The sequence below is a fragment of the Manis pentadactyla genome, chromosome 7, assembly GCF_030020395.1.
Source record: "Manis pentadactyla isolate mManPen7 chromosome 7, mManPen7.hap1, whole genome shotgun sequence".
Taxonomy (NCBI): domain Eukaryota; kingdom Metazoa; phylum Chordata; class Mammalia; order Pholidota; family Manidae; genus Manis; species Manis pentadactyla.
In genome coordinates, this window is record NC_080025.1 from 121,903,119 (window position 1) to 121,929,711 (window position 26,593).

A 26,593-nucleotide genomic window follows, 5' to 3' on the forward strand; every position below is an offset into this window, starting at 1 on the left:
ATCCTGACTCAACCTAACAAATCCAGGGTTTCTGAAGGATTAGTCACCGAAAGGATATATATCCACAGTCATTATTTAAGAGAAGAGTTCATGTGTCAAAGAAGTGCCATAATAGTGCAGCTATAATAAAAGCTATAGTTCAATACTATAAGAGGAATTTAGAAATATCATTGGATATCCTGTATCATATTAATGCACAGGAAACATTTTGGAAGAGTGACATTCAAATATTAAGATGGCAAACAAGTAACAATTAAGTAGGAAATACCTCTTTGTAAACATCTATAGTTATGTATCCCAGGTACTCAGGTACAACGTACGTAATAAAAGGTTTACCCAAAGTCACATTATATAAAGGATTGAAAATCTGGGAAGTCTGATGTGTTAGGTCAGCTCTTCAAGTCTGAGAGACAAAGGGGATAAGATTCACGTAAGGCAGTTTCAAGAGACTGTATTAAGTCCGCGTGTGTGTGTGTGTGTGTGTGTGTGTGTGTATGTGTGTGTGTGTATGTATTACATGTAGATGTTTTTCTTACATCAAGGTCCTTGAGAGATTTAAAACTTCAAATAAGGCTTTTCAGTCATTTCTTCCCCACTGATATGATCTAAGTTAAGCAAATACTCTCAATTCTATACCACAAATCCCAGGAATGAGGGAGAGGAGTTACCACCAGTCCAAAGCAGGGTAACGGCTACAAATCCATGGACTAGTGGCTGCATGGCATCACTGTGGATCCCATATCACACATACATCAAAGATCACCATGTTACACCTCACCTCTGGACAGGTTTGATACATACTGTATTACAAGCAGCATTACCTTCACAAAGTCCCGATTTCTTTGCGTGGCACTGGGAGACATCCCCAATTTTATGCCCCCACAATGCCCATATACTTAAGCAAATCTTAGCTTACACAAAGTCCTCCCAACAGATCTGCTAATCTCCTAACTCCTTTGAGCCTATCTTTGTTAAAATCTTATTCAAGACCTTGTTCAAATGCCACCTTCTCTTTCATGCCTTTTCTAATCACCCCAGTTAAGGTTAACTCTCTTGCAGAAGTGTCCTATGCCTTCTTATGCTTCAGTTTTTACATAAAAGTTCTCATTTACTTATAAGTTTGTCTCCCCTTTAGGAGTCAGACACCAGAGTGCAAGCTGGGAAGAGAAAAAGCCCACTATAGTCTCCAGATGGAAGAAACTGACACCTTAAATGAAACTTGGGACTCCGACTATGACATAGGACTAAACATTACTGAAATGATATTTTCTATGACTAGGAACAACAGAATTTGATATATCATCCAAGTTATTACCCAGGAAAAGTTATGATACCTGAGATTCCATCCAAGGAGAAATTTGGAAGAAAAAAGTGAAGGACAGAAAACAAAGGTGCAATGATTGCCTATCAACACACCTGTTAAAATATCAAAGAAGAAAACTGGAGCATATACTTATCCTAAATTCAGGCATAAGAAAATATGGGGAGTTCTGTTTATCTGCAGGGATTTCATGATTAAGTCTGAGACCTTGACTGTAATTCCAGGAACTAAATGGCAAGCACTAGGTCTTACATATTCCACTTAGTTGTATTAAAATTAAAGTGCTGAGGATGTTCAAATATTAAGGGGTTAAAGGTACAATTAAAACCTAGTAGGCAGAGTATATTCATCTCTAAGGAATAAAAAGATAAAACTGATTTAACAACCCTGTGCAAGAAAAATGCTTCATATGCTAGAAAGACTGTATATTAAATTGTAGCCTAAAGCAAAAGGCATAAACCTCTCATTACGTATCATTACTTTAAAAAAAAACATTGAGAATCTTGATGAGTAGGCTTCCTTCAAATCTAGGTTGAGTTTGGTTAGATATAAAAGTAGCCTAACACAGAAAATCTAAAGCTAAGGATGAGATGTTTCAAATGCCACCTCAATCTTTAAATGAACTGTATATAATCAGTAATTCAGCATGAGATTATAGAAATAAAGGAATTCAGATATAAATTATGAAATACAAGACTGTCAGTAACCCTACAAATACAGAACCAAAAATTGAACAAAGAGGCAGACCAGTTATTTTACACTTTGGTAAGGAACAAGCAAGAGTGAATAGGTTGAACATTGTCAAAAAGGAGGTTCCAGGAAACACATAAAAAATACTAAAGCTGATGTGCTGTTTGACTTTATGAGTCAACTTGACTGTGCTAAGAGATGCCCAGAGAGCTGACAGAACACTTCTGGATGTGTCTGTGCCCAAACAGATGGGCACTGGAATCAAGAGGCTGAGTATAGATGTTCCTCACGAATGCTGGTGGGCATCACCTGATTCACAGATAATCCAAACAGAACAAAAAAGGTGGAAGGGAAAATTTGCTTTCTCTGCATCTTATCCCGTCTTTGGACAACAGTACTCTTGGTTCTTGAACTTTCAAACTCTGACTTAAACCACTGGCCCCTCAACTCTCAGGCCTTTGGACTAAGAATTCTACCACTCACTTTCCTGGTTCCCCAGGTTGCAGATGGCAGACTGGGGGACTTCCCACCCCATAGTTATGTGAGCCAATTCCTGCAATAAATCTCTTCATGTCATTCTCTAAACACACACGCACACCAGCAGCTATCTTAGGAGTCTCCAGAGAAATAGGTAACAGTCAACTAAGCACTCTCACTGGAAACAGCCCCCAGGTGGGTACCCCATCCTGGTAGTATGTTATGCTATACAGGACCTGGAAGCTACCTTCTACCTGAAGTTTAGTGTAGCCAGTACCCATATATAGGGTGCTTATTAAAATGTAAATTCCTGTGTCCAATCCCTAACTTCTGACCCAAAATACTGAACAGGAGGCCCAGGAATGTGCATTTTGAAGGACTCCCCAGGTGACTTTAATGCTACATTTGAGAACCACTGCTTTAAAAACCTGTTTAAGTCAATCCTGTCCATTATTTATCATATTCATCTCTTCTAATCTAGTTCAACACATCTCTCTGACCAGAAGTCCATGATAAGCTCCTTTCAACTCTGATGGGTCTTTCTTCAATAACTGTGTGCAGGTCACATTTTACAGTATCAATCATTCTTGTATCATTCCACATTTGCTGAATTTTCACATTTTACAGTATCAATCATTCTTGTATCATTCCACATTTGGTGAATACAAACCGCCAACTACACATTGTTTTTCATTTATTAACAGTCCTATAGGAAAGATATTATTATACCCATTTAACACATAGGAAAACTTAGATCTTCAAGGGTAATTTTGCTTCAGCTCATATGCTAGAAATTAGTAAAGCTAATATTTAAAACCCAGACAGCCTTATCAGTTATTGTGCCTAAATTTAATCTCTTTGAAGCAAATTTTTGTTTCATGATACAAAAAGGAAGAGAAAGTATTCCTGGCATAGAATACGAGTAGTGGTGAGTGTGAAAGGTATTAAGTCCTGTCTAAATGCCATGATCAAAAGCAATCTAGCAAAACCAGTAGACACAACATCATGCCTAGATGACAGATTAGCTGGGACCAGAAGATAATTTGCCATAGAGCAACTACAAGGAAATTTGCCAGGATAGTTTGACCCTTCTACCTAGTGAAATGATCTCATTAGAATACTCAGTATTTGCCTACAGTTAAGCTCTTGCAGTTTAATAAATATCCCTGATAAAAGCAATGCCTTTCCTCTCAAGCCCACTGCCCAGCATGGCCAAGAGAAATCCCCCCTGACGCAGTGCTCCAAGGCAGAGCCCCTGATGCCCAGCCACTGCTGCAACGACAACACGGGCAAACCTCTTCTCAGTTTACACAGGAAGAGTCAAAAGGAGAACATGTCCCCTCAAACTGGCAAACACCTGTGCAGCCTCAGAGAGGACACCATTTAGCTGGGGGCTGCTGTGGGCCAGGCCTCTGGGGTGTGTCTGCCTCCGATGGGCTGCAGAGGCTCTAACCTCTGCACGATCACACGCCACAGGGCGGCAAATGGCAATTCAAACAGCCCCACTGCCTCTAACGCCCTTCTTCCTGCAACTGCATTTTGTTTCTCTCTTTGGAGTTCCCTGCAAGTTAAAAATCAGTATTTCCAAGTTAGTGAACTCTGCTGATACTTCGCATCTGTGTATAAAATGCACTTCTCAAGTGTTTCAGATGCCGAGGCAACCAGCAGTTTCAAGCAACTCAAACTAGATGAACAGGAGCAGTCATAGTGGGAAGGTGAGAGAAACTACATCTAGGAAACTGGAGATTTACACACAATAGCTACTGAAGGAGAATTTGTCACCCCAAAATACGGTATGCCGATTATCTTGAGCTGATTATTAAGAAACAGACAAAGGAGAATCTCTAAAAAAAATGGAAGTTACCATTCTGGAGAGATACATTTACATTTGTAAGGGATATCTCCATTTGCATGTCTCCATTTCTATACCAGGAAGAGGAGGATGTCTCAATCTCTAGAAACTCATCAATAGAGAAGGCAACTGACCCAATTCTGCAGAACAACCATATCCAAGTTTAATGCGCTTTACCCAGTAATTTCCCAGAACTGGCTTCCCTCCCTGCAAGGTCTTTTGTCATTAGTTGGACATGGTATTTAAGGTGATGGCTTGGGCCATACCTAGATTATCTCACAAGTATACAGGAGGCATTAAACCTGTTTTTCTCCTGTTAATCTTGGCTCAGCCAAAAACCTAAAAGGGCAAAATTATTTTTCCTCCATTATTTTTCTGAAGGCTTCACAAGGGAAAAAAAAAAAAAGCTTCTAAAGCATCTTGGAACAGCTTTTCATGTTCTATTAAGAGTTTCAATGCAAGAGCATGGAACCTGCTTTCCTAAGTCCCAAGCAGGTTAGCAAGTAATTACTAAATCTTTCAGCTTTCTGCATCTAACAGTTTTCATTTGAAAGCTAAGACATAAATTCAGTCCAAACTTAGTCTGAGCTATCTAGAGACAACTCAAATTCACATTTCTGTCAGTCATTAGTGAGCATGTTAGTTGACCATTATCTTTCATAAACACTATTCATGTTTACCAAGATGCTGAAAGCTGTATTTACAAGGCACGTTAGTGCATTTTGAAGTTCTCCTCAATCTGTCAAGTATCTGGGGAAAACTTATTTATTCACTACATTCAATCTGCCTAGTCAAAAGTCATCTATAACAAAAACCATATAAAACTCCTAAAAGAAACCATATAAAACTCCTAAAATTCAACATCAGTCTTAGTAATAGTTTTTTTTGGACCTATCTCCTTACTCAGGGCAACAAAAGCTAAAAGCAAATCGGAATAAATCATACTGAAAGGCTATTACACAGAGAAGGAAACTGACAACAACTAGAAGGAACCTGCTGAATGGGAAAAGATATATAAAGAACTTCCACAACTTAATCTAAAAAAAAACAAAACCCAATTAAAGCTGGGTAGAGGACCTGAACAGACATTTTTCCAAAGAAAACATACAGATGGCCAACAGGCACACAAAAAGATGCTGAACATCTCTAATCATCAGGGAAATGCAAATCAAAACCAAATGAAATATCACTTCACACTTTTCAGATTGACTACCAAAATGACAAAAGATAACTTGTTGGCAATGATGTGGAGGAAAGGGGAACCCTTGTACACTGTTGTCAGGAATCTAATTGGTGCAGCCACTATGGAAAACAGTATGGGGGTTTCTCAACTAAATATAGAACTACCATGTGGTCCAATTCCACTTCTGGGTATTTATCCCATGAAAATGAAAACACCAATTTGAAGAGATACATGCACCCCTATGTTCACTGCAAAATTATTTACAATAACCAAGATATGGAAGCGACCTAAGTGTCCATTGATAGATGAAAATGGTGGTATGTATGTATAAAATGGACTGTTACATAAAGGAAATCTTTCTATTTGCAACACAGACGGACCTAAAGATTATTATGCTAAGTAAAAAATGTTAAAGACAAATACCATATGATTTCACTTACATGTGTAATCTAAAACCAAATGATCAAACAAAAAAGACTCGGAAACAAACTGTTGGTTACCAGACTAGGGGTGAGGGTGTGAAATAGATCAAGGGGATTAAGAGGAACAAACATTCAATTATAAAATAAATCATGTGAATGTAATTACAGCAAAGGAAATACAGTCAATACTGTAATAACTTTGTATGATGACAGATGGTAACTAGACTTAGGGGGATCATTTTTAACATAAAAATATCAAATGATTATGGATGTACCCCTGAAACAGGAGTATGTCCATTATACTTCAATAGAAGTCATCTAAAACAAGTTTAATTTGCACTTTTAAAATGTATTGAACAACGCAGATGAATTGACAGCTTGACTATTTATATTCAGGACATTGGAAATGCCATTGCTATAGATTTCCAGTGAAGTCCTTGGTAAAATCTCAGATTCATGAACTCTATAGAGATCCTCAATCTCCACCCTCCCCAGCCACCAGCATCATCATTAGCACCCACTCACACTTCCCAATCAAATTGGCTACCAATTATGGCATGTCTACCTCATTTAACAAATTTTTATTAAGCATTTGTAGGTTTACTATTGTAGGTAGCTGCTATGGCAGATGTAAAAGCAGCATGTGATTCTTTCATTAAGGACCTTTCAATTCTAAAAGCTACTAATATCAGAAGCTCAAACAATAGCCAGTTAAGATGTTCAGGTTTATTAGATGCTCTCCTTTCACCCTGGCAACATTCTTACTCTAAGGGCATATTGTAGCTAGTGGCTCCTCACTGGCCACCAGGCACTTCTGCTCTCACTAGGACAAGTGGTGACTCTACAGTGAGACAGCTGTGTCTCTCAACTCATAACACATAAGCAAACTGACATGAGTAACTGTTTAAGTATCATGCACCTTAGTTTGGATCCTCCAAGAAAGACATTAAGATAAGCTTAGACATACAAAGGATATATTGAGGTAATATCTAAGACCATTCAGGCTGTTATAAAAAATGTACCATAGATTGGGTGACAGACATTTCTGACGGTCCTGGAGGCTGGGAAGTCCAAGAACAAGGTGCAGATGCAGTGTCTGGTGAGAGCCCATATCAGTGTCTTGCTATTCTGTCACATAGCAGAGAGAGAGGTAAGAGCTCTCTGGGGTCCTTTTTATAAGGGCACTAATCCCATTCATGAGGATGCCACCCTCATGACCTAATTACCTCTCAAAGGCCCCACCTCTTATCACTATTACCCTGGAGCTTCGATTCCAACATAAGGATTTGGGTGTTGGGGGGAGACACATTCAGTCCATAAGTAGAAAGCAGGAGAAGACAGAGAACATCCTCATGCAAGGAAAGAGGGAAGGAGGGTTGCACTTACAGCAAAGGTCTAAGAAAAATTCAACCAGGCTGGTGGGGGAGTCCAGGGGTTAAAGTCACCTGCTAGTGCAGCCTCAACTCAGAGGAATGGGCCTGCTTAACTATCCCTTCTGTGCCCAGTCGCTGGCTAGCAGAAGCCTGTACAAACAAACCTCGAAGTGCAGATGGAAGCAAAGGAGCAGCAGCTGATCTATCAGTTATGCTCCACAGCAGAGACCTGGGGGGTGCAGGTAAACCTCAGCATGTAGGAAGCCCTCACTGTATAGACTGAAGTGTCACAACCACGTAGCAGGGGACTAGTACCACCTCCACATTTCAGACAAGGAAGCTGAAGCACAGGTAGTTGTCTGCAATCAAACAAACGTCTGAACTGTAGTTCAAATCTGTAAGACCTTACTACTTAAATTTGAGAGAAAAAGCAGTTTTTTTTCCTATGAAAAACTAGGTTAAACACTTTGGAAAGACACATTAAAGGTTGGTAAATATAACTAGAAAGATTAGGAGAAAAATCTTGAAAATCTAGAAGAGTCTCCAGCCATTCATTCAACAAGAGCATGTGTCAAACATTCTATAAACTGACAAAAGATTCCCTGCCTTCAGGGAACTTATTTACAGAAAGAGAAAAGATAGAGTGGATAATAAAGATGTTACATAGTATATTAGGAGGTGATCACTGCAACAGGAAAAATTATGACAGGAAGGGAAAGTATGAAGTTTGTGAATGAGTAGAAGGAAGGGGCATTTTAAACAGTGTTAACAGGAAAGCCACAGGCCTAAAATGGAGTCAGTAATGTTAAGGGCTCCAAATCAGCAAATCGAAACTTAATATTTAAACTGCAGTCCCACTCCTGTTCAAGGTATGTAACCTTTAGCAAGTCAACCTGAAATTTCCTGCTCAGCACTGAGAAATATACTACTAGATCCCTTCCATTTCCTCTTAGTATGGGGTATCTTGCATAAAACACGTTGTTTGCTAATGATTTCTTTTCCATCTTTAAAAACCTTTCCATTTCTGCAGCTCAACAGAGCTCCTTTCTATTTTTCTAGATGGACTACCCAATTCATGAATCCTTTTAATAAGGCCAATTAGATCTTTAAGTTTTCTCAGTTGAATTCGTGTTTTCAACAGGAAGTCAGGAAAAGCTTCCCCGAGTTGAACAAAGATAAAAGAGAAAGGGAGAAAAACCTGGAGGAAGAGCATCAGGTACAGGGAACAGAAGTAAAAATACACCAGCATGTTCCACAAATGGCAAGATGGTACATTTAGCTGAAGCAGAAAAAGCAAGGCAGGAGCAGCAGGAGATGCACATCTCCACTGTTCCGGCTCCCCAGGGGCACCCTCACCCCCACTGCTCCAGCTCCCCGTGGGCACCCCCCTCCACTGTTCTGGTAACCACTGGGCGGCCTGGATCCTGAGTCCTGCTCTCACCAGGGGGTTCCTCAGCTACATTTTGGCTACCACCAGGCGGCATCAAGCCCTGGCTCTGGTAACAGCTCCTCCCTTTCTCCTTCAAGCCCAAAAGGATGGCAGCAGTTTCCTGCAGTTGGTAACCTCTGCCTTGCATTACAGGCTCATATTTGCTCTTTTAGCTTTTCTAATAACTTTGGAATTATCTCCCTTTATTAAATTCCATTAAGCCACTTCATAATTTTCTGACTAGATCCTGAGCAATACGCTCCTACATCAAAAGATACAAATAAGCATATTTTATATGTTGTGTTCAATTAAAATCTGTAAGGTATGCATATATCATTTTATATGATCCACACTAGGCTTATCAAGTCCTTCCCAGAGATATCAGGCTGGAGGGGTTGTAGAGGAGATGGGAGAAGAGAAAGGGAAGAGGTGGAGGGGCACTAAGGTGCTTCCCAAACACTCTCTGGAGCCCAAGGCAAAAAGCCAGAGGCTCCTGGTGACATATGACTAGAGTAGAGAACCCCAACACAGTCCTTCTGGGCAGCCTGCCATTATCAGTCTACACGACAAGGCTCTAGGCACTCCTGCGGCTGCGTCCTAAGAGCTGCCAGAGAGGAGGGTCTTGCTTTTACCTGCCCTGTACACACCGTATGTAGCTTAAAAGAGAAGAGGAAGTACATGCTTGGAGAAGTCAATGAAGAGAAAACTAGAACCATTAAAGGTATCAAGACAAAGATGCCACCCACATTTGCCACAGATCACCAAATATCACCCCGTATCACGCTGCTCAGCTGTGCTGGAACAAGGACATGCATGACTGTGAGTCTTCCCTGGGCAACCTCGGCACTAACGCTTACTGCAGATACATCATATGCATCAAAATGATTAAAATTTAGCTTCAAGTATATACTGAGAGCAACAGGCACTGTAGAAAAACACAAGGTTATATTGTGTTGTATAAGTGGTATAAAGAGAAAGCCAGGGAAGAAAGGACCTCCACTGGTCAGAAAATACCACTTCAGAACTACAACTGTTAGTCTCCCCTAAGTTTACTTCAGAAAGGATGATGTCCTTGAAGAGCACAACAGAGACATCACTATATTTGTGTAAGACCTAAAAAAAAAATGAGATGTTTACTGACTTGTTAGATATGAAAATATAACTCACACAAATATAACTTACAAAGAGCCTTGAATTACTTAAAAGCCTTTCTTCCTGGAGAGGAAGTAGTTTTTAGAGGAGTCTGAAAGCTTTTAAAGTGGGACTTTGGTTCCCATCTGCTGTCGTCAGGACAGAAAAGGAACAGAAATGGGAAAACAGGCGCTACCCTAGAGAAAGGGGCTGCCAATTTCCTGAAGGGATCACTTCCTTAGCACTACTCTGCCTGGAAGCTAGGTCATCCATTAAAGTCTTGGAGAGAGACAGGAAGGGAACAATCACTGGTCATTGGTTTATTCAGTCCTAAGAGCAATCCAATCCCCTGAGATGCAGGAAGGTAAACAGAAGGGTTGAAAAATGACGTACTGTCATCTCTGAAACCGCAGAGTGGCATTCAAATTCCAAACATGGATGAAGGACCCTCCCATTGTCATTATAAGCATAACCACAAGAATTGAGGGTAATTAACAGCAAACTAGACCAGAATGATGCGGCATCACAGAGGATTGGCCTTGGGGCTGGAAGGTACACAAAGTGGTCCCGATACAACAGACATGAATTCCTAAAAAATGTAATTTAGGAAACCAACCATGAAAACGGGAAAACCTAAAAAAAAAAAAAAAAGTGAAGCCCATTATCTTTAATAAGACTTAAGGTGAAGCAAACGCAGACTTGCCTCTACATCGTTCAAAACATGACATCTTCCGAGATCTATGAACTATTCTCCGCTGCACAGAGTCTCCGCAAACAAGGCCAAAATTTAGTTTGTCTTCTACCCTCTCTGACTTAACTCCCGGTCCAAGTTCCAGCTCCTCTGCTTTCTTCTCGTACAGAGGCTGGTAAGAAAAAACTAATTTCTCAGCCTTCCTTATAGCCGCGGTTTACCAGTAAGACGCAGAGAGAAGTCCAGGTGTGGCGGAAACCTCCTCTCCAGGAGTCTCTCCACAGCAGAGCCCGCGGCTCCTCCTCTGCTTCTGCCCGGAACAGCTCACCCACAGGGAGTGGCACCCATGGAGGCCAGAGCCTCACCCTCGGGCGTAAGGAGCAGGAGCGGGGGTGTCAGGCGGCCTTGTGAGGGCATCGCTGAGCCTCCGCTCCCACCGCGGTGCTCTTGTAAAGGGAGGTAACTGAGGCTCAGCGGCCGGACAGGCTGTCCACCAGAGCCAACGCTATTCATTTCCCCTTGCGCTTCCCACCTGGGTGGTGGCTCCTTACTCCACAAGCTGCCCCAGCAAGGGCCCAAGAATAACCTTTAAGTCCTCATTCCTATCGGCCCATTTGCTTCTCCTTCTGTTTCTTAAACATCTTACAGCCCTTCTCTTGATTCTCCACCCGATCCAGCTTTACCACCTTCACTTACGCTCTTTCCTAAACTACTGCAATGACATCAAATTCCTGCCACCAGTCTTCCAGGCACAAACCTCTCCTTAGGCTCTCCAGACACACCGACATGAATTCGTAGCTCCCAGCTTACCTCACAAGCACCTTCACAAAGGTGGGGGAAAAAAATGTGCAAAGTGAGCATTTTAACTAACATTTTTTAAGTAGTAAAATTAGATACCATTTGTGCTAATCAACTATACAAAGGTCTCTAAAACTCTTCATGGAGCATAGTAAGAAATATATGTCTGTTAAAATAAACCGACCTTACAAAGACATCTAACAGTCAAAGTTCACAAGGATGCAGAAAGGGAGTATTCTTACAAACTACTCATAGTTCGTGAATATCTCATTTGTGCATATATCACAGTACTGCTGCAGGAACCACGGGAATTACAAACAAGGAGTCGGGACACCGAGACGTTTGGCGAGCAGCAGAGTTTATTAGTGCCGGCACCGGCTCAGCAGATTCACAAACCAAAGGCTGAGCCCCGAGCACAGAGGGGCCATGTCTTTTATACCTTTACTACGAGGTTAAAGGAAAACAGCTTTTCCTTATCTGGTGGTTAATTGTTTACAGTGAGGATGAGATATGGCAGGTGCTTCTATACCATACCCTAACAATGCCACGATGCTGGAAAGCCCCCCTCCCTTTCTGGGTTAAAAAAAAAAACTTCATCCTTTTTCTGGGTTTCCTACCTCAGTATGTGTATATATCATTAAAGAATTATTCAATATATATTACAAGTCTAAACATGCACATTCTTTAACTTACTCCCAGTCTAGAAATACTGTGAAATTCATCCCTCACCCCTAATAAGTACGCTCAGATGGTCTTCATGGCTTAAAGGTTAATTAGGGTATATATGAGGAAAGAGTACACAGCCATTAAAGTATTAGGAAGAGCTTTTTTGAATAGAAAAATACTCAGGGTATAATGCTACCTGAAAAAAAAAGTCTAGAAAATTGTTTGTTGCAGGATCAACAGGAAAATAGGCATGGAAACAATAAAGATAAATTGCTCAGCACTCACTGCCATTACCTCTGGTCAGGTTCTAAGTATTTTCCCCTTGATTTCTCTGGATGTTTCTGGACTTTACTATACACAATACTTCTATACTTAGAAAAACATACGGAGATTTATAAAAAACCAAACAGTTAAAAACTGAAGTAAAAGAGAAACTACAGTTGAACTGTTAATTATATGATGCCACGTTTCCTAACCAGATTCACTGTTGCTTTGGGGAAGGGAAAAGGAAGCACTTGAGGACAGGGGCCCCAGGGGCAGGCGCTTGAAATCAAGAACCTTGACAGACTGGTACAGTTTATGAGGATTCAGAATTCCAATTATGAGGTCCTGACATTTTAAGATTCCTATTCGGTTACCCATACTACCCTAACTCCCTTGATAAAGCTGTTGTAAGATCACAAAAATACTCGAGTCACCTAATGTCAGGAGTTAACCGTACGCAGTAATACTTTCATGGCACATGTTTTTATACCACGTACCTCTGACTTGTGCATCTAACCATGTTAAATAAGAGCTTTTATACCAGAAACAAAGTAGTTCTATTTTGAAAGACAGAGACAACCTTGGGAAACACCTGAAGTAAAGATGCCAAGGGTTTGGAAGAGAAGGGAGTTTGAATTCTAACTCACCATTTACAAATTGAATGACCTTAGACAGATGGCTTACACTCTGAGCAAATACAGAAATAGAAACTTCTAGGACTTAATGTCATTTAATTCCTACTCATTTCTTTTAAAAAGACTTTATGTGTTTCATTCCTTTTCAACCTTTATGCTCTGAAGGACATCCCAGGACCTAGTAAACATTAATATTTCAGGCTTATTATGTATAGTTGACATTTTGAGCTATATATATTTTTGTGAAGATATTGTGACTATTCCGATGTGATGCTTAACAGCAATATATAATTTTGAAATGAATGAAAACATTGGGAGCCTAGTGATGTCCCTGGTGAGACAAAGCCCAAGTAAAAATCACAGCAGTTAAGCGAATATGCTCAAGAGAACAGTCTTTAATGAGAATAATAAGTTGCTTCATAAAAAAATGTTCTCATCACCACGCACTTGGCTCTTGGGGAAAACCACACACTGTGGGACCACCTACTGAAGCCATTACCTATTGATGTGGTCAGGGTGCAGGGCCTGAGGGCCATGTGCTATGAAAGGAATAGAGTGACTCCTGCCAAAGTCACTAATGGAGCTGAGGTCTCTCCCTGACTTTAGCACATACTTCACAAGTTGTTTTTCAGAATACACTCCTGAATCTCCTCACTACTCCCTCCTTTTGGTTTGCTCAAAAAAACTGCTTAAAATATTCAATTTAACTGGGTTTGGGTTAATTGAAAGCTTGTATTATTTTACACTAAAGAAAAATATTCCTAAGGACTCAAGTTTATAAATGATCGGCTGAACATTGGAGTCATATACAGATGGTGAAGAGTTGCGTAATTGGATGAGAACCTTTTAATTTTTCATCTTAATTAACGTTTACAGTAACTGGTTAATGCCTCTAGGCAAAAACAATACTGACTGAACAAGTCTCCTGAAATTCTCATCTTTGGATGTTTAAATTTCATATCAAGATCATTTTAGAGTCTATGGACCTTATTCCAGGTAACAGCTCCATGAATATACAGGAGTGAAAGATAGAACTACTAAGTCATATAGGAAATTAAAACATAAAATAGGGACTATTTTAATTGTACACATAAATATACCATTACAGTGCTTTTTGATTCTTATAAGCAAACTTAATGTTAGTCTGTGTACCTAAAGTAAAGCCAAAGCAGGAGAAAACACTTTTTTTAACAATCTGAAGAGTATGATTAGAAAATTCATCCAAATAGAACATTCTAAGATTTGTAAGTGCGCTAATAAAGACAGGATGACTGCAAGGAGCTGTTTCACCATAAAGAAAAGCAACAACACTTTTACCACCCAGTCTCTCTCCATTCAAAGTTGATGAAATTAAGAAAGCCTAATCCTTTGGTATAGTGATTCTCCAACCTAATCAGACACAACATCCCATGTGCTGCACTCATAAGCCCCCGCCCCTTTAATTTTAAATGAAAACAACCATTTTGCTATGCACAAATGAAATTTACTGCTAGGTTATGCTGTCTGCCCAGATATTGTCAGAAATATTTATATCCTACCTGGAATATAGTAATTGAGAAAGTTAAACAAAAAAGTAACTCAGTATGGAAGTGCTTTAGCATAGCTGGTCTAGAAGAATAAACTATACCGACTTTTGTAAAATGCAGAGGCCTGATTTTAAGTTCGGCAATATTTAACTGATTGGTGTCAACACTTTTTTTATTTTAGAATAAAGCTAAATAGTTTTTGTATATAACCGTAAAAATCAGAATATGACAGCTGACTCATGGCTGATAAACATCCTGCACTGGTAACACAAATACTGCAAACATCACTGTTATTGATGACATTTTCAAACTTGTAAGCAGTTAAGACCTTCTCCTTGTTGGATCCTTTCCTTCCACCACATCATGCTCAAGCTACTGCCCCAGTTATAGTCCACATCACAATTCTCAAGTTTACCTCATACCCAAATTTCTCCCAACACCAAAAAATTGTCCTTTTGCTCTCCACTTCTTTGAAAGACCACAAACTTAACATCTCACCTATTAGATTCCAGCTTCTGGCAAGACCTATGCTGGATTTAATTGTACATTTCCCCCTTCCTGTGCCCAGGCATTGCGTGTGCACACACACACTTCATCACTTCTGAAATATTAAGGAATATAAAGGGAAAAATAACGTCCAAAGCCTAGGAGTCCAGGATGTAGTGCTCAAACTCTATGGAAATTCTTATGAAATTGAACAATGCATCACCCTTTAATTTTTCACAATTGCTTGGACATTGTGGCCTCCCTGTCACTTTAGGTGTGTCCCTTCAACATGTAAAATAAGAGTGGCCTTAGTTGAAGCTGGGGGTGGGGGGAGAACAGGGATATGCTTTATCTCCATCTCCCTACTTACCAATATTCAAGGATATATTCGATCTTGCTGGTTAAGAAAACCAAAGGTACATAAATGTAGGCAATGTTCATTTTGTATTTCAGGATTGTTCCTGATGACAGCGTTTTATAAGCATTTTTGACTTAAGCAGCATTTTGAGTTTCACATATTTTTCTAAAGAACCAAGTTAAAATAAGTCTCATCTTTTTAAAATTTGGAATGTATTTCCCTAAATTTGCTAAAGTAGTAAGAATACAGGTTTCATGGCACAATTTTCCTGCAGATTCCTAAGACTATTTTAAAAGGTAATATTGCAGACTAAAAGAAAACTAAACCCCCTTCCAGAGGCATGTCTGCTAACTTCCTAATTCTTGAAAAAAACTAGAGACGCAGCTTCTTAAAAAACATTTGCTCACCCACTAAATCAATACAGTAATCAGAACCATGAGGAAGGCAAAGGAAGATTTACATCATGTCACTCTGCTCGTCCCTGGCTCCGTGATGGGAGAGCCGAAATGCCATACAGAGAAGATAAACAAAAAGCAAACAAAGCAGAAGACACTAAACAAAACGGAAAATGAGATCAAATATGTTGGCAATGACTAATAAAGTTTCCCACTCTTGTAAAAGCAAAGACTAGGTAAAAATTAGATGACTTTCCTCAACATAAAATAACTCCCAAATATGTGTATACACACATATACATGTGCAAATGTGTACATATGTTGGTACGCATAAGTGAATATATGTGTATGTTATGGACCTACCTGATAAACTTCCCTAGTAGTTTCAACGTTAAAATTGGACAAAGTAGAAAACTTATGCACCATGTGCAAACACACACAAACACACAGAATCAAAGGGAGTTACTTTTCACTGATTTTAAATATGTACTGATGAATCTCCAGAATATTATGAACCTGGCATCAATACTTATGAATACTTTTAGAAATGCAAAATTAAGTACATATAACTATAGTCAGATAATTTAGTCATTAAGAGGACAAAAATAAGACATTATAATGGTAATTAGATACCTTTTAATCCTGAAGTCAGAATAATTTGTGATTAAAAACTTAATACTAACTACACAATGAAAGAAGTTTTGTGAACCACTGTCACAACATGATAAAATTACTGAAAACACTTCACTTGAAAATTCTGAAAACTCCTTTGAATAACTATGTAAATAATTGGTTCAAGGGAAAAATAAAATCTGAACAGATTTAGCAAAAAATAATGTTTCATAATGTAACAGACTGATATCAAACTGTATCTAGAGGTAAACTCATAGCTTTATATCTTTTTATTATAAAATAATCATCCTAATAAGACAGATGAGAACTGCTCCCCTAACCTCTTAAAATAAAAAAAAAAACCTAAGGAAAAACAGACTATTGATTTATAAATAGAATTTATAAAGTTAACATGTGTGTTTATAAAGACCAGGATATCTGGGATAGCTGATGGATTTTTTTTTAAAGGGAAAATAAAATGTGAAATACTTAAAATGAACATAAAAGATTGAGAAAACAAGTGCACAATATGTCCAACTCCATGTAAATATAACTAAAAATGCAGAAATGGTCAGTTGCCTGAAATCATGCAATTATCACATCTGAATCTGGAATAAGAAAATCTAATAGGCTAAAGGAAAAAAATTAATAGGTTCTGGATGTAATTAATTTCATAAGTTAAATCCTTTCATAAGTTAAACCAAGTATTAAATATTTACATACCAAAAAAAAAAATTCTAGAGTAAAAAGTTAAAATGTTTCTCACATAACACTACTGTTCTTTAAAACCAAACCTGTGAAAACGAAGCCCGAATAGATAGATCTATTATGAATATAAGAATAAAAATCAAAGTGTAGGGAACTCAAAATCAAGTGTACCCAAAACAGCCACTATCACGTAGGATAAATTATCCTAGAAATGCAAATATAGGTTAATAGGAAGCCCAGTAATCTGTCACATCAATACAACACCAGGCAATTATCTCAAATGACATGAACAAAATTTGTTAACAGTTGAGGCCATTCCTGATAACTTTGTATCCTAATGAAGAGAATACATATCCTAAAATACTGACACTACACTGTTGTAGAATTGTGGCATACAAAAACCCTCAGCACAGCCTGGGACAAGATACTGGCAACAGACACTTTTGGACATTCTTACCAGTACAGTGATGTGTATAACAGAAGAGACAGAGCTACTGAATGGGCAAAGACAAGTTATCACTATGAACAAATGATTCAACTGCCTACCTAGAAAAACCTGGAAAGATCAGGCAGTAATTGCTAATTAGTATGCAGTATTTGACCTGCTATAATGAGTTTTGCAGTTACCCATAAGATCACAGGAAAAGTCACAAGAAAAATAAGACATTTAAAAACAACCATGATTATAAATGCGAGGGGTCTATATGAAGAAAACATCACAAAGACTTAAAACTTGACTAAATGGAAAAAAATACACTATGAAGGAGACTGAATAGTAAAAAATACTGTTTCCCCACAAGGCTAATTACAAATGAAAAAGCCAGGGCCCAGATGGAGCTACAGATGAAATGCCTTTTGCTCATTCGATGAATAGCTCAGGCCCTCTGGAGCTCAGAGGGACCTCCTAGCCAATATGCTGTCCTGGTTCAATATTTTTAAGGGGTAGGGGGGAAGGAAGGGAGGGCAAAGAATGATGAAAGGAATTTTGACACAGAAATGGGACTAACCCATCAGATATTAAAATATATGACAGGTTTACCATACAATTAGAGGTACTAGCAATAGAAAAAACCCTGAATTCGTTAATTAGACAAGTAACCTAGAAACATACAAATCTGTATATGAATTACTTAATAGCCTATGAATAAGAGGATTTCTGCATGTCTCATTCTCTACCCCATTCTCTGAACATCGGCTAAACTCATAATAGTGATACAGTAAATATTTGACCAATGAAGGAAAGAATATGAGCAATTTGGCCTTACAACCTAGTAACAAAAGTAGAGTTTGATCAAAACTTAGGTTGCAAAAACTGCTATTCGGCAGGGGGGTGGGCGTGGGGGGAGGACAAGTAAGTTCAACTTCTTACTTTGAACTTTAATTCCAGCTGGAAAATTGGTTGTTCAAGAGCATAAATTAAGTTCTTAAGAGATCACGAGTATATCTAAAAAATATCAATGAAAGGCAAATAATACAAACACCCCACACACACTGGTAAAAGATTCACAGCAACTAAACCCAAACTCAACAGAAAAATGGTAAGAGGATATTAGACCATACACACACATTTATCAGCAGAAAGGATCAAATTAAAACATCTCAGCTCTCAGAGTGGCAAACAGATAGCTTTTAAATTGTTCATACCCTTTCTTCCAAGTATAACATTTTTATTGTAAAACTTCATCACTACCTTGAAAATTATAAAATGAAAACATTCAAAATTTGCAAAGTGATGTGTGATAAAGATGCAAGAATCTGATTTTCAATAATGTTCTGTTAGAAGGCTGCCAAATGCAAACCAACGATTTAACCTATGTTCCCAATTTGAGAAAGAGCCTTTGCTGACTGTCCACCTATTGTTTGAATTTTGGAAACAGAAAAACATCAAAACACATAGATAAGGCTATTTGAACAACTTCACTTAAAATGCTTTCTAAAGTTCACTCTGTGAAAGATCCGTATGCATTATTGCTGCACATACTGAAGAAACATTCCTTGTACTAACAACCTTCATGCAATTTTTCAGTTAGGCATTATTCCATGTCAACTCCATCTCTGACATTTCACTACTTTCTTCCCAGTTCATTTTGGAATGGAAGGCATCACACAGACTTACGCTCAGCATTCTATATTTTCTGTTGCTCATGTTCTGATCTGTGGTTTTACAAATTACACCATTGTTAATGTAATTTAATCGCCTCCTGCATACCACCTAAATATCTTTTAAATGTGCACTAGCCTCCCACTATATTGAATGAATGAAGTCTAGAATATTATATAGATCTGTTTTTTGTTCTTTGTTTAGAGCATTCCTACTTCCTTTTCCTTACTATGGAATACTAGTTCATTCAGTAATCTCAGTACTGCAAATACCTTCACCTGGCCCATATGACAGTAAGTGCTCTGTAGCTTCCCTTTAAAACAGTAGATCTCAACCTTGGTTGTACACTGGAATCACCTAGAAGTTTTAAGGCAACCCAGAGATTGGTAATTAGGTACAACACAGATAATGGGATTTTTAAAAGCTCACGGGGTGATTCTAATGTGCAGCTAAGGCTAAGAATCGCAGGTCTTCTAAAGCCAATCCTATCAAAATCTGTAGGTAACACAGTGGTCAGAAAATGAAATGTTATAGATTTGGGGTGATTTCATAATTTGGTTTCTTGATTATATTCTTAAAACTTTGGGAAGGTGTCATGTGTTCCAACAACATGGCCCCTATTAGTTCTTTTCTAGCCTGAAAACTGGAACAGCTATAACACATAGCTGCAAATCACCTCTTCTTCCCAAAGGAGGGTCTGATTTGAAATGCATAGTAGCACAGTAATTCAACAGGCCTGCCTCACCAGTTGGCTTTTCCATTCAGATCCCTACTTCATAACCTGGCAATTGGCCTTCTTAGGTTTTGAAGGTCTTTAATGGCTTTACAAACTGTGCTAAATATCTTCTGAGTATACAAATGAGAACTGTTTCCATTAAAAACACTGAAGAGCGAAACAAATACAGTGTTTTCACTTTACAAGCAGTCGTTGTGTATCAAAATTACAGCTGATTTTTGAGAGAAAGCAAATGCCAATGTCACTTAATCAGTTTGAGTTCTCATTAGCACAACACATTCCAGATTAAGTGCTGTGCTCTCTAGATGCCCCGTAGAGGGCTAGATGAATCCAAGCAACGAGCATTTTCCGGAGATAATGTTTAAGTCTGGTCTGAGGCTTTACTTTAATATGTGGTTTCCAACTCATTCCCTACAGGGCAATGTATTCCCTATTATTAAAAGCAGCAGAGGATATAACCCATTCCTTCTGTATTTGCACCATAATGTACCAAAGCCTGACCTGCACAGAGGATCAATTATCCTCGTTCCCAAAGAGGGTGGTTTTTTTCAGTTACCACCAGACCTGCTGGAAACTTGCTAGCAAGAACGTAAGGCACACTACGGGTTTCTATTCTGCTTGCCTCTCGGGTTTGGTAAGGGCCCTGGGCAAGTGTCACTTTGAAGTTACTAGCTCTACACCAACAGGTATTACCATGTTTTTGCTTTTTTTACTTTTAGAAGGGTAGGGTAAGTCCTGGAGGTCTCAACACACTTAGGAACAGTTTCCAGAGAAGAGAAGACTTACTTTGCCTTTATGTTACCTTTCCTCCATCCTATATCTCATTGATTCTTTGAAGCACAGACTAAACCTGACATTCCCTGCATCCAAGAGACAAGTTCTTACACAGTAATGTGCTGAGAATACAGCAGGGCACGGTTGTACCCGAGGCCCCAGGATGGGGCAACAGAGCACTAAGGCACAGTGACTCCTTGCCAACGGTAAGTGATGCTCAGCCTTTACAAGTACATGGTTTTATAAGATTGGCTCTTTCTATGAGCTGGAGATCACCTAAGCAGTCATGGGGAAGGAAAAAAAAAATTACTACCACATCCAAAGAGAAAAAGTGGCCATTTCATTGCAGTGTAACAGTCAAGTGTGAGTTGTAGGCGAGAGCCCACTGTACATTATTTCACCCTATGCTATTTGCCCACAAGGCTCTCTTCCTGATCAGTGTTACCTAAGGAGCTTACTTCCTCACCACCTACAATTTCACAGTATTTGTGTACATTTCTCACACTTAGAATTAGTAAGGAAAATTATGCAAAGTTGCAGGAGTGATTATAAGATTTAATAAGGCACAGGTTAATGTGATTACCATGTCAAGGCACATAGAAATGCAAAGAACATGGGTATATGAGTCATATGGAAAGTTATTAGGTACCACTTTAATCTTTAATTCCATTATCTCTAGTTTAAAAAAATAGCTGGCTCCTTCATCTGACTAAATTTAATTAAAAAATTAAGTAACCACTGACTGTAAACATATTATAGAGTTTCGGCTGACCAAAACTATTACTATTAACATTTTAAGTCATGCTCACCTGAAATAGTTATAAATGGAGAGCTGCAGTCTGTTTTACTTATAAAATGAAAACCCTTTCAGATCTCAGTCTGAGTTTCAAAATTCAAAGTTGGGAGAAGTGAGTAATCAGTGATATACATTACAATTTAAGCTATTTAGTCCTTTTACTAGATGTCAGACTACTGGAAGATACAGGATAAAAACATACAACAGATTAGGGATATGCAATTATCCTGTTACTTTTCTTATATTACCCAACTATAAAATTCAAGACTTCAAGTTTTTGGAGTATTAGCTTATGCAAATTCACAAGACTATAGTTAAATTCCCACTTTGTTTTGTCCAAGGAAACCTGACTGCCAAGCATTGCTCCAGCTCCCTTTAGCAAGCTGCATATTTTTTAAAAGTGGGGGGCATTTTGGAGAAGTTTGAATAAGGGACATAATTTTATTAAAGGGAGGGGAGTCCCCATAACTTAATTCAACAAAGTTAATCTGACAACTCAATGCTCTCAACACTTAGAAAATTGAAATTTCCAAGCATTCAAATATTTTTGCACAGAACATATGCAGTGTTTTGCTTTTATGTCGTTTGGATTTATTTTTGGTAACGCCCAGATAACAATGGTTTCAATGGTATTGTGGATGCACCTGTTTGCCAATTCAAATAATTTTTAGAGAAACAAACATTCTATTTAAGCAGGAGGATCCCAGGAAATCTGCACTACTTGAACAATCAAGGAAGTTTGTTTCCTTATTAAAATACAACATGCACATACAGTTGAAGTTAGCTACCAGAGACTTTTTGCAAAAGCTCCTTCAGGATAATCCAGACAGGAATAGCCTTAATTTTTCCCCTCATTTTTATGCTTTAATACACTAAAAATAAGCTTAAGTGCAATGGGAACACTCAAACTGGAGACTGGATGATATTCACAGCTTTATAAGTCACAAAACATGTTTTTACTTACACATGACTTAAGAATAACTATGAAAGTTGAAAGTTGTTCAACCTATAGAGTTAGAAGGTAACAGGTGCATACACACAGCTCAATGTACCTTTTGGGCATGGTACTCACCTAGGTGTGGTACAGAAAGCTCTCGAAACTGACCTGCGGAATGGTGGCTTCAATCGGGCCAACTGGTCTGGGATTAGGAAATGCTGCTCTGACATCTCTCTTCAAAATTAGGGTTCTGCCTAGAGGGTCCTAAGGTCCTTCCCAGCTCTGGCAGTTTCTGACTCAGTTCCCTAGAGGATTAGGTAACTTGAAGAATCTGTGCAATTACCCAGCAGCTATATAGAAAGTCATCCTATAAGCACTCCCAGAGAATTATTCAAAACAGTTGCTTAATTTGGGCCTGTTTTAAGAGGCTGGGTAAATGAGAGTTGGAAGACCACATTTACTCTGTGGTATATTATTTTTTTCAAAAGCCAATTCAAAATATCTCCCAATTTCTACAGAATGCATCATGTGTTGAAATTAATACTTCAGAAAACCAGTAAGCATCTGTGCATGCAGGTATACCCTCAGCAAATTACAGCCTCTCAGAGTCTCTAGATCATGTCCCAAACTAAAGGAGTTGTGAGATTTCTACTGAACCTTCTAGGTTCAGCATTCTATTAAGGAGTTCTTAGAGTTTCCATAGAAAATATTTACCCAAGTGGGCAATTTAATTACTTTTGCCTGCTACAGAATGTGAGATCCCTGGGACTCTTGTTTTAAAACTAAAGTTATAAAACATCTCACCTGAAATCAGCTCCTTACCTCTTTGGTGAGAGAAAAAAAAAAAAGCATTCGTTATGAAGTGGTTGTGCACAAGTCATTTTTCATCAGTAGTGCATTAGGCCTCTCTAGTAACCCAGAGCCACCCTGCAGAGCTGCATCCCTTCTCTAGCGTTTGGGATTGATGCCTTAATTATACAGCAGTACAGGGAACTTGTTGAACTTTCGGGCATCACGGAATTATTTCTACCCCTTCATCGTAGCGAAGATTTCTCTCCGGCTAACAATGTATTCAGATTCCCCCCGTTTCACCCAGCTACACATTCAGGTTCACGACAAAACCCTGGTCGAACGGGGCTAGGTGGACAGCAACGCACCACCGCTGTTAGACATTAAAGTTAATAAGAGCCGTAGTCTAACCTGGCCAGAAACTAACCCCGCTGGGCGCTACCACCGCACGGCCGGTGCCTTCGGCGGGTCTCCATCTCCCGGACGCCAAGCTGACAGCTTCAGCCTGCGTTGGAGAGACGCATCCGCTGCAACCTGATACCCAAGGGGTAAAGCACCCACTTCCCCCCAAAGATTCCCTTTACCTAAAAGACTAACAAAAACAGTGGCCTGCTTTGAGAAGAAGAGCACGCAGGCGTCCCAGAGCAATCCCGGGGAGGAAGAAGTGCAGGTAGCAGGCACCCCGTCCCGCACGCAACTCACCTTCTGCTGCCTCCGGGCCATGTCGGTGGGCTGCTTGGCGTTGAAGGGGTACGCGATGCACCTCACCACGAAGACATAGAGCTGCAGGCGGATCCTCCGCTCCTGCTCCTCGTCCAGCTGGCGTTCGGGCTCGTCTCGCCCCTCGCTGAGCACGGAGGGACTCGGGCTCACGGGTCTGACCGCGCCGCCGCCGCCCGCGCGCCCCGGGGCGTCCCGCCGCCCTTCCCGAGCTGGGGCCAGGGGTGCCCGCTGCGAGCCACCGGCCGCCACCAGCACATCGCGGCTCTCCTCTTCCAGTCCCTCGTCCGACTCCTCCTCGCTGGAAGACGGGTCCAGCATGGTGCTCGGGGCGCCCCGCCGCTCAGCCCGCAGCCTCCGGGCGCCTCACCCCCCCGGTGACTGCGCCCGCGGGTAGAAGGGAGCCGCGCGGCTGGCGGCAGCGGCCGCAGAACGAAAGGGAAACTGGCCAGAGCTTTCCGGACACGTCGAGTTAGATTCCGGAGTGTTTCCTACCACCAGGGCGAAAGGGGCGGGCGGGAGCCGGGAGGAGGACTGGGCGAGGGAGAGCCGCCGGGATTAAATAGGCGGAGTTAGCGTTGGGGGTGAACGTAAACGCCTCGTGAACAGCTCGGCGGGTCCCGGGACCGCCAACCCCGTGGTCCTCCCACGCCGGCCGGCGGAGGCCCAGCCGCCCGGGCGCAGGTGGGGAACCTGTGGCGCCTACAACAAGCAACAAGTGGAATGGAATGTTGAGCGGGCGCGGGGCTAGGGTGTGCGCGTGCGCGCGGCGCCGCCTCTGCCGGGCCTGGGTGCCCGGGTGCCGCGGTGCTCGGTTTGCAAACGTAGGGAGCGGCTGAGAATAATGGCTCTGTGTGCGCGCACCCAAGGTTGCATGAAATGCTGTGACCCACCACCCACCCTCTTTTCTCCTGCAAGATTGCGGGGTGGGCGAAAAGGGGGTGGGAGAGCTATCCGCCTGCCCTCCGCACAGTTGAGGGGAGCAGCTAGACTAGTCCCCACGTTTGAACCCGAAGGCGGAAAAGTGGGGCTGGAGGCTATTCGCCTCCAAATAACGTTGGAAAAACTGAAAAGTCTTTCATTCTGTTCTGCTGCTGCTTAACACCCATGCTTGAATCCAAATTACAAGTCAGAGGAACGTTCTTGATAAGAAGAAAAAAAAACACACGAGGCTTTCTTTTTAAATTGTTTTTATTCCCATAGACGCACAAGCAAGATAGATTTTGTATTTGCGAAATGGCACTCTGATTTAGCTCACACAGAGCTCGATTATTTTCTGAGTTAGGATGCGGTTTACTCAAGACAGGTTGTAGACATATATTCAGCAAATATTTGAGCGCACGCCCAGTGTTAAGCAGTTAGCTTTTGACCGATTCGGCGGCGCTCTGGGGCACACAGCACTTGGTCACTGTTGATTATGGCCTCAAGTGGGCGTCTCGTAGCTGCACCCAAAGCCTGTTTTTATCGCAGATTTCTCAGTCCCAACGTAACGTCGAAACCACCTAAGAGTTTCTTTTGTGATTGTCTTTCTGTGTTCTTAATCCGGGCGGAGGGGTAACGAGGGAAAACTACGTTCAACCCAAGGTGCAGTGTGCAGTGGCCAAACTGGCAGGGAGGTAGTGAAGCTGAGTGGAAGTATCATCGGGCAAATAAAACTATCGGCTGTGAGCTGATCTACCTTGTGGCCAAAGAGCAAATTTTAGCTTTTTGAAGCCACTTCCACAGATAGGAACACAAGAGAGAGGCTTTCCTTCTGCGTTTACTGAAGTTCTCCCTAGATAGGGTGAAAAGACAAGGAGGCATTTACTCCTGGGAAGCCTTGTCTGTTTATCAATCCTTAGTGGATACCCACAGTGATAAAAGGTGTTTATTGAGGGCGTAACTGCTGGCTGATCTCCAACTGCCAAGGAATAAGAAATCTGAAAAACTGATGTATTTAAATTAAAGACCTTCATATTTAGCAAAGTAAACAATAAATGACCGGCTTATTCATTTAACTCATAGTACCTAATGCTTGTATACAAGCACTTTACAGTTTGCAAAGTTACTGTGCTTATCTAAAAAAAATCATCAGAGCAATCTTTTGAGACAGGTGATGATGATGATTAGCCTTTACATGCTTTCCGCCACCTATTGCACTAAGCCCTTAACATACATTATTTATTTTTGGTTCCATTGAACAGATAAGGAAGCAGAGACTTGAGAGAATCCGCTTTCCTACAGAACTAACAACAGAATGAGGGTTAAACATAGTGAGTCGTTTATAGTTCCAGTGACTTTTTCTATTGCAATTTGTTTGATTATAAACCTGTATATTAAAGATACAATGTTTGTTAAACTGGCAACTAAGAAATAAAATTGATCCGTAGGAACATAAAAGTACAATTTAAATTTGGCAGCTTTCCTATTTTTGTCAAGGCAAGGTATTTTTCAGTTTGCTTTATTAATTAGTTAATACTACTTGATATGATAGCTTATTATTCTTCCCAATAAAAAAATATCAAATTAAAGATTCTCCAAGTTTGAGGGTCCCACTGGAAAATATCTAGTAATTTTTAGAATAATATATACCATGTTTTCTCTATGAAGATGAAAATGATTTAAGGGGCATAAATTAAAGAAATATCCAAAAGACAAGAAAGAGAATGTTTAAGGATTTCATTAAACATACATTGGTTAAGAAACTAGCATATGTTAAAACTATGTTGCATATATTTACAAGA

General features: G+C 40.1%; 1 protein-coding gene across 21 annotated transcripts in view; it reads right to left on the reverse strand.

Moving 5' to 3' along the window:
- The window catches only part of CADPS2 (calcium dependent secretion activator 2), a 508,494-nt gene extending 483,941 nt beyond the window's left edge, over positions 1-24,553 (reverse strand). For 7 of the 21 annotated variants that reach the window (XM_057504726.1, XM_057504721.1, XM_057504717.1 and 4 more), the window contains exon 1: positions 23,853-24,552. In XM_057504726.1, the coding sequence (XP_057360709.1) occupies positions 23,853-24,191 (339 nt within the window). In that variant the 5' untranslated portion in view covers positions 24,192-24,552. Of the gene's footprint in view, positions 1-23,852 lie in introns of all 21 variants that reach the window. The other 14 variants (XM_057504728.1, XM_057504727.1, XM_057504712.1 and 11 more) reach the window with 7 other exon arrangements.
- Positions 24,554-26,593: the final 2,040 nt, after the last annotated feature.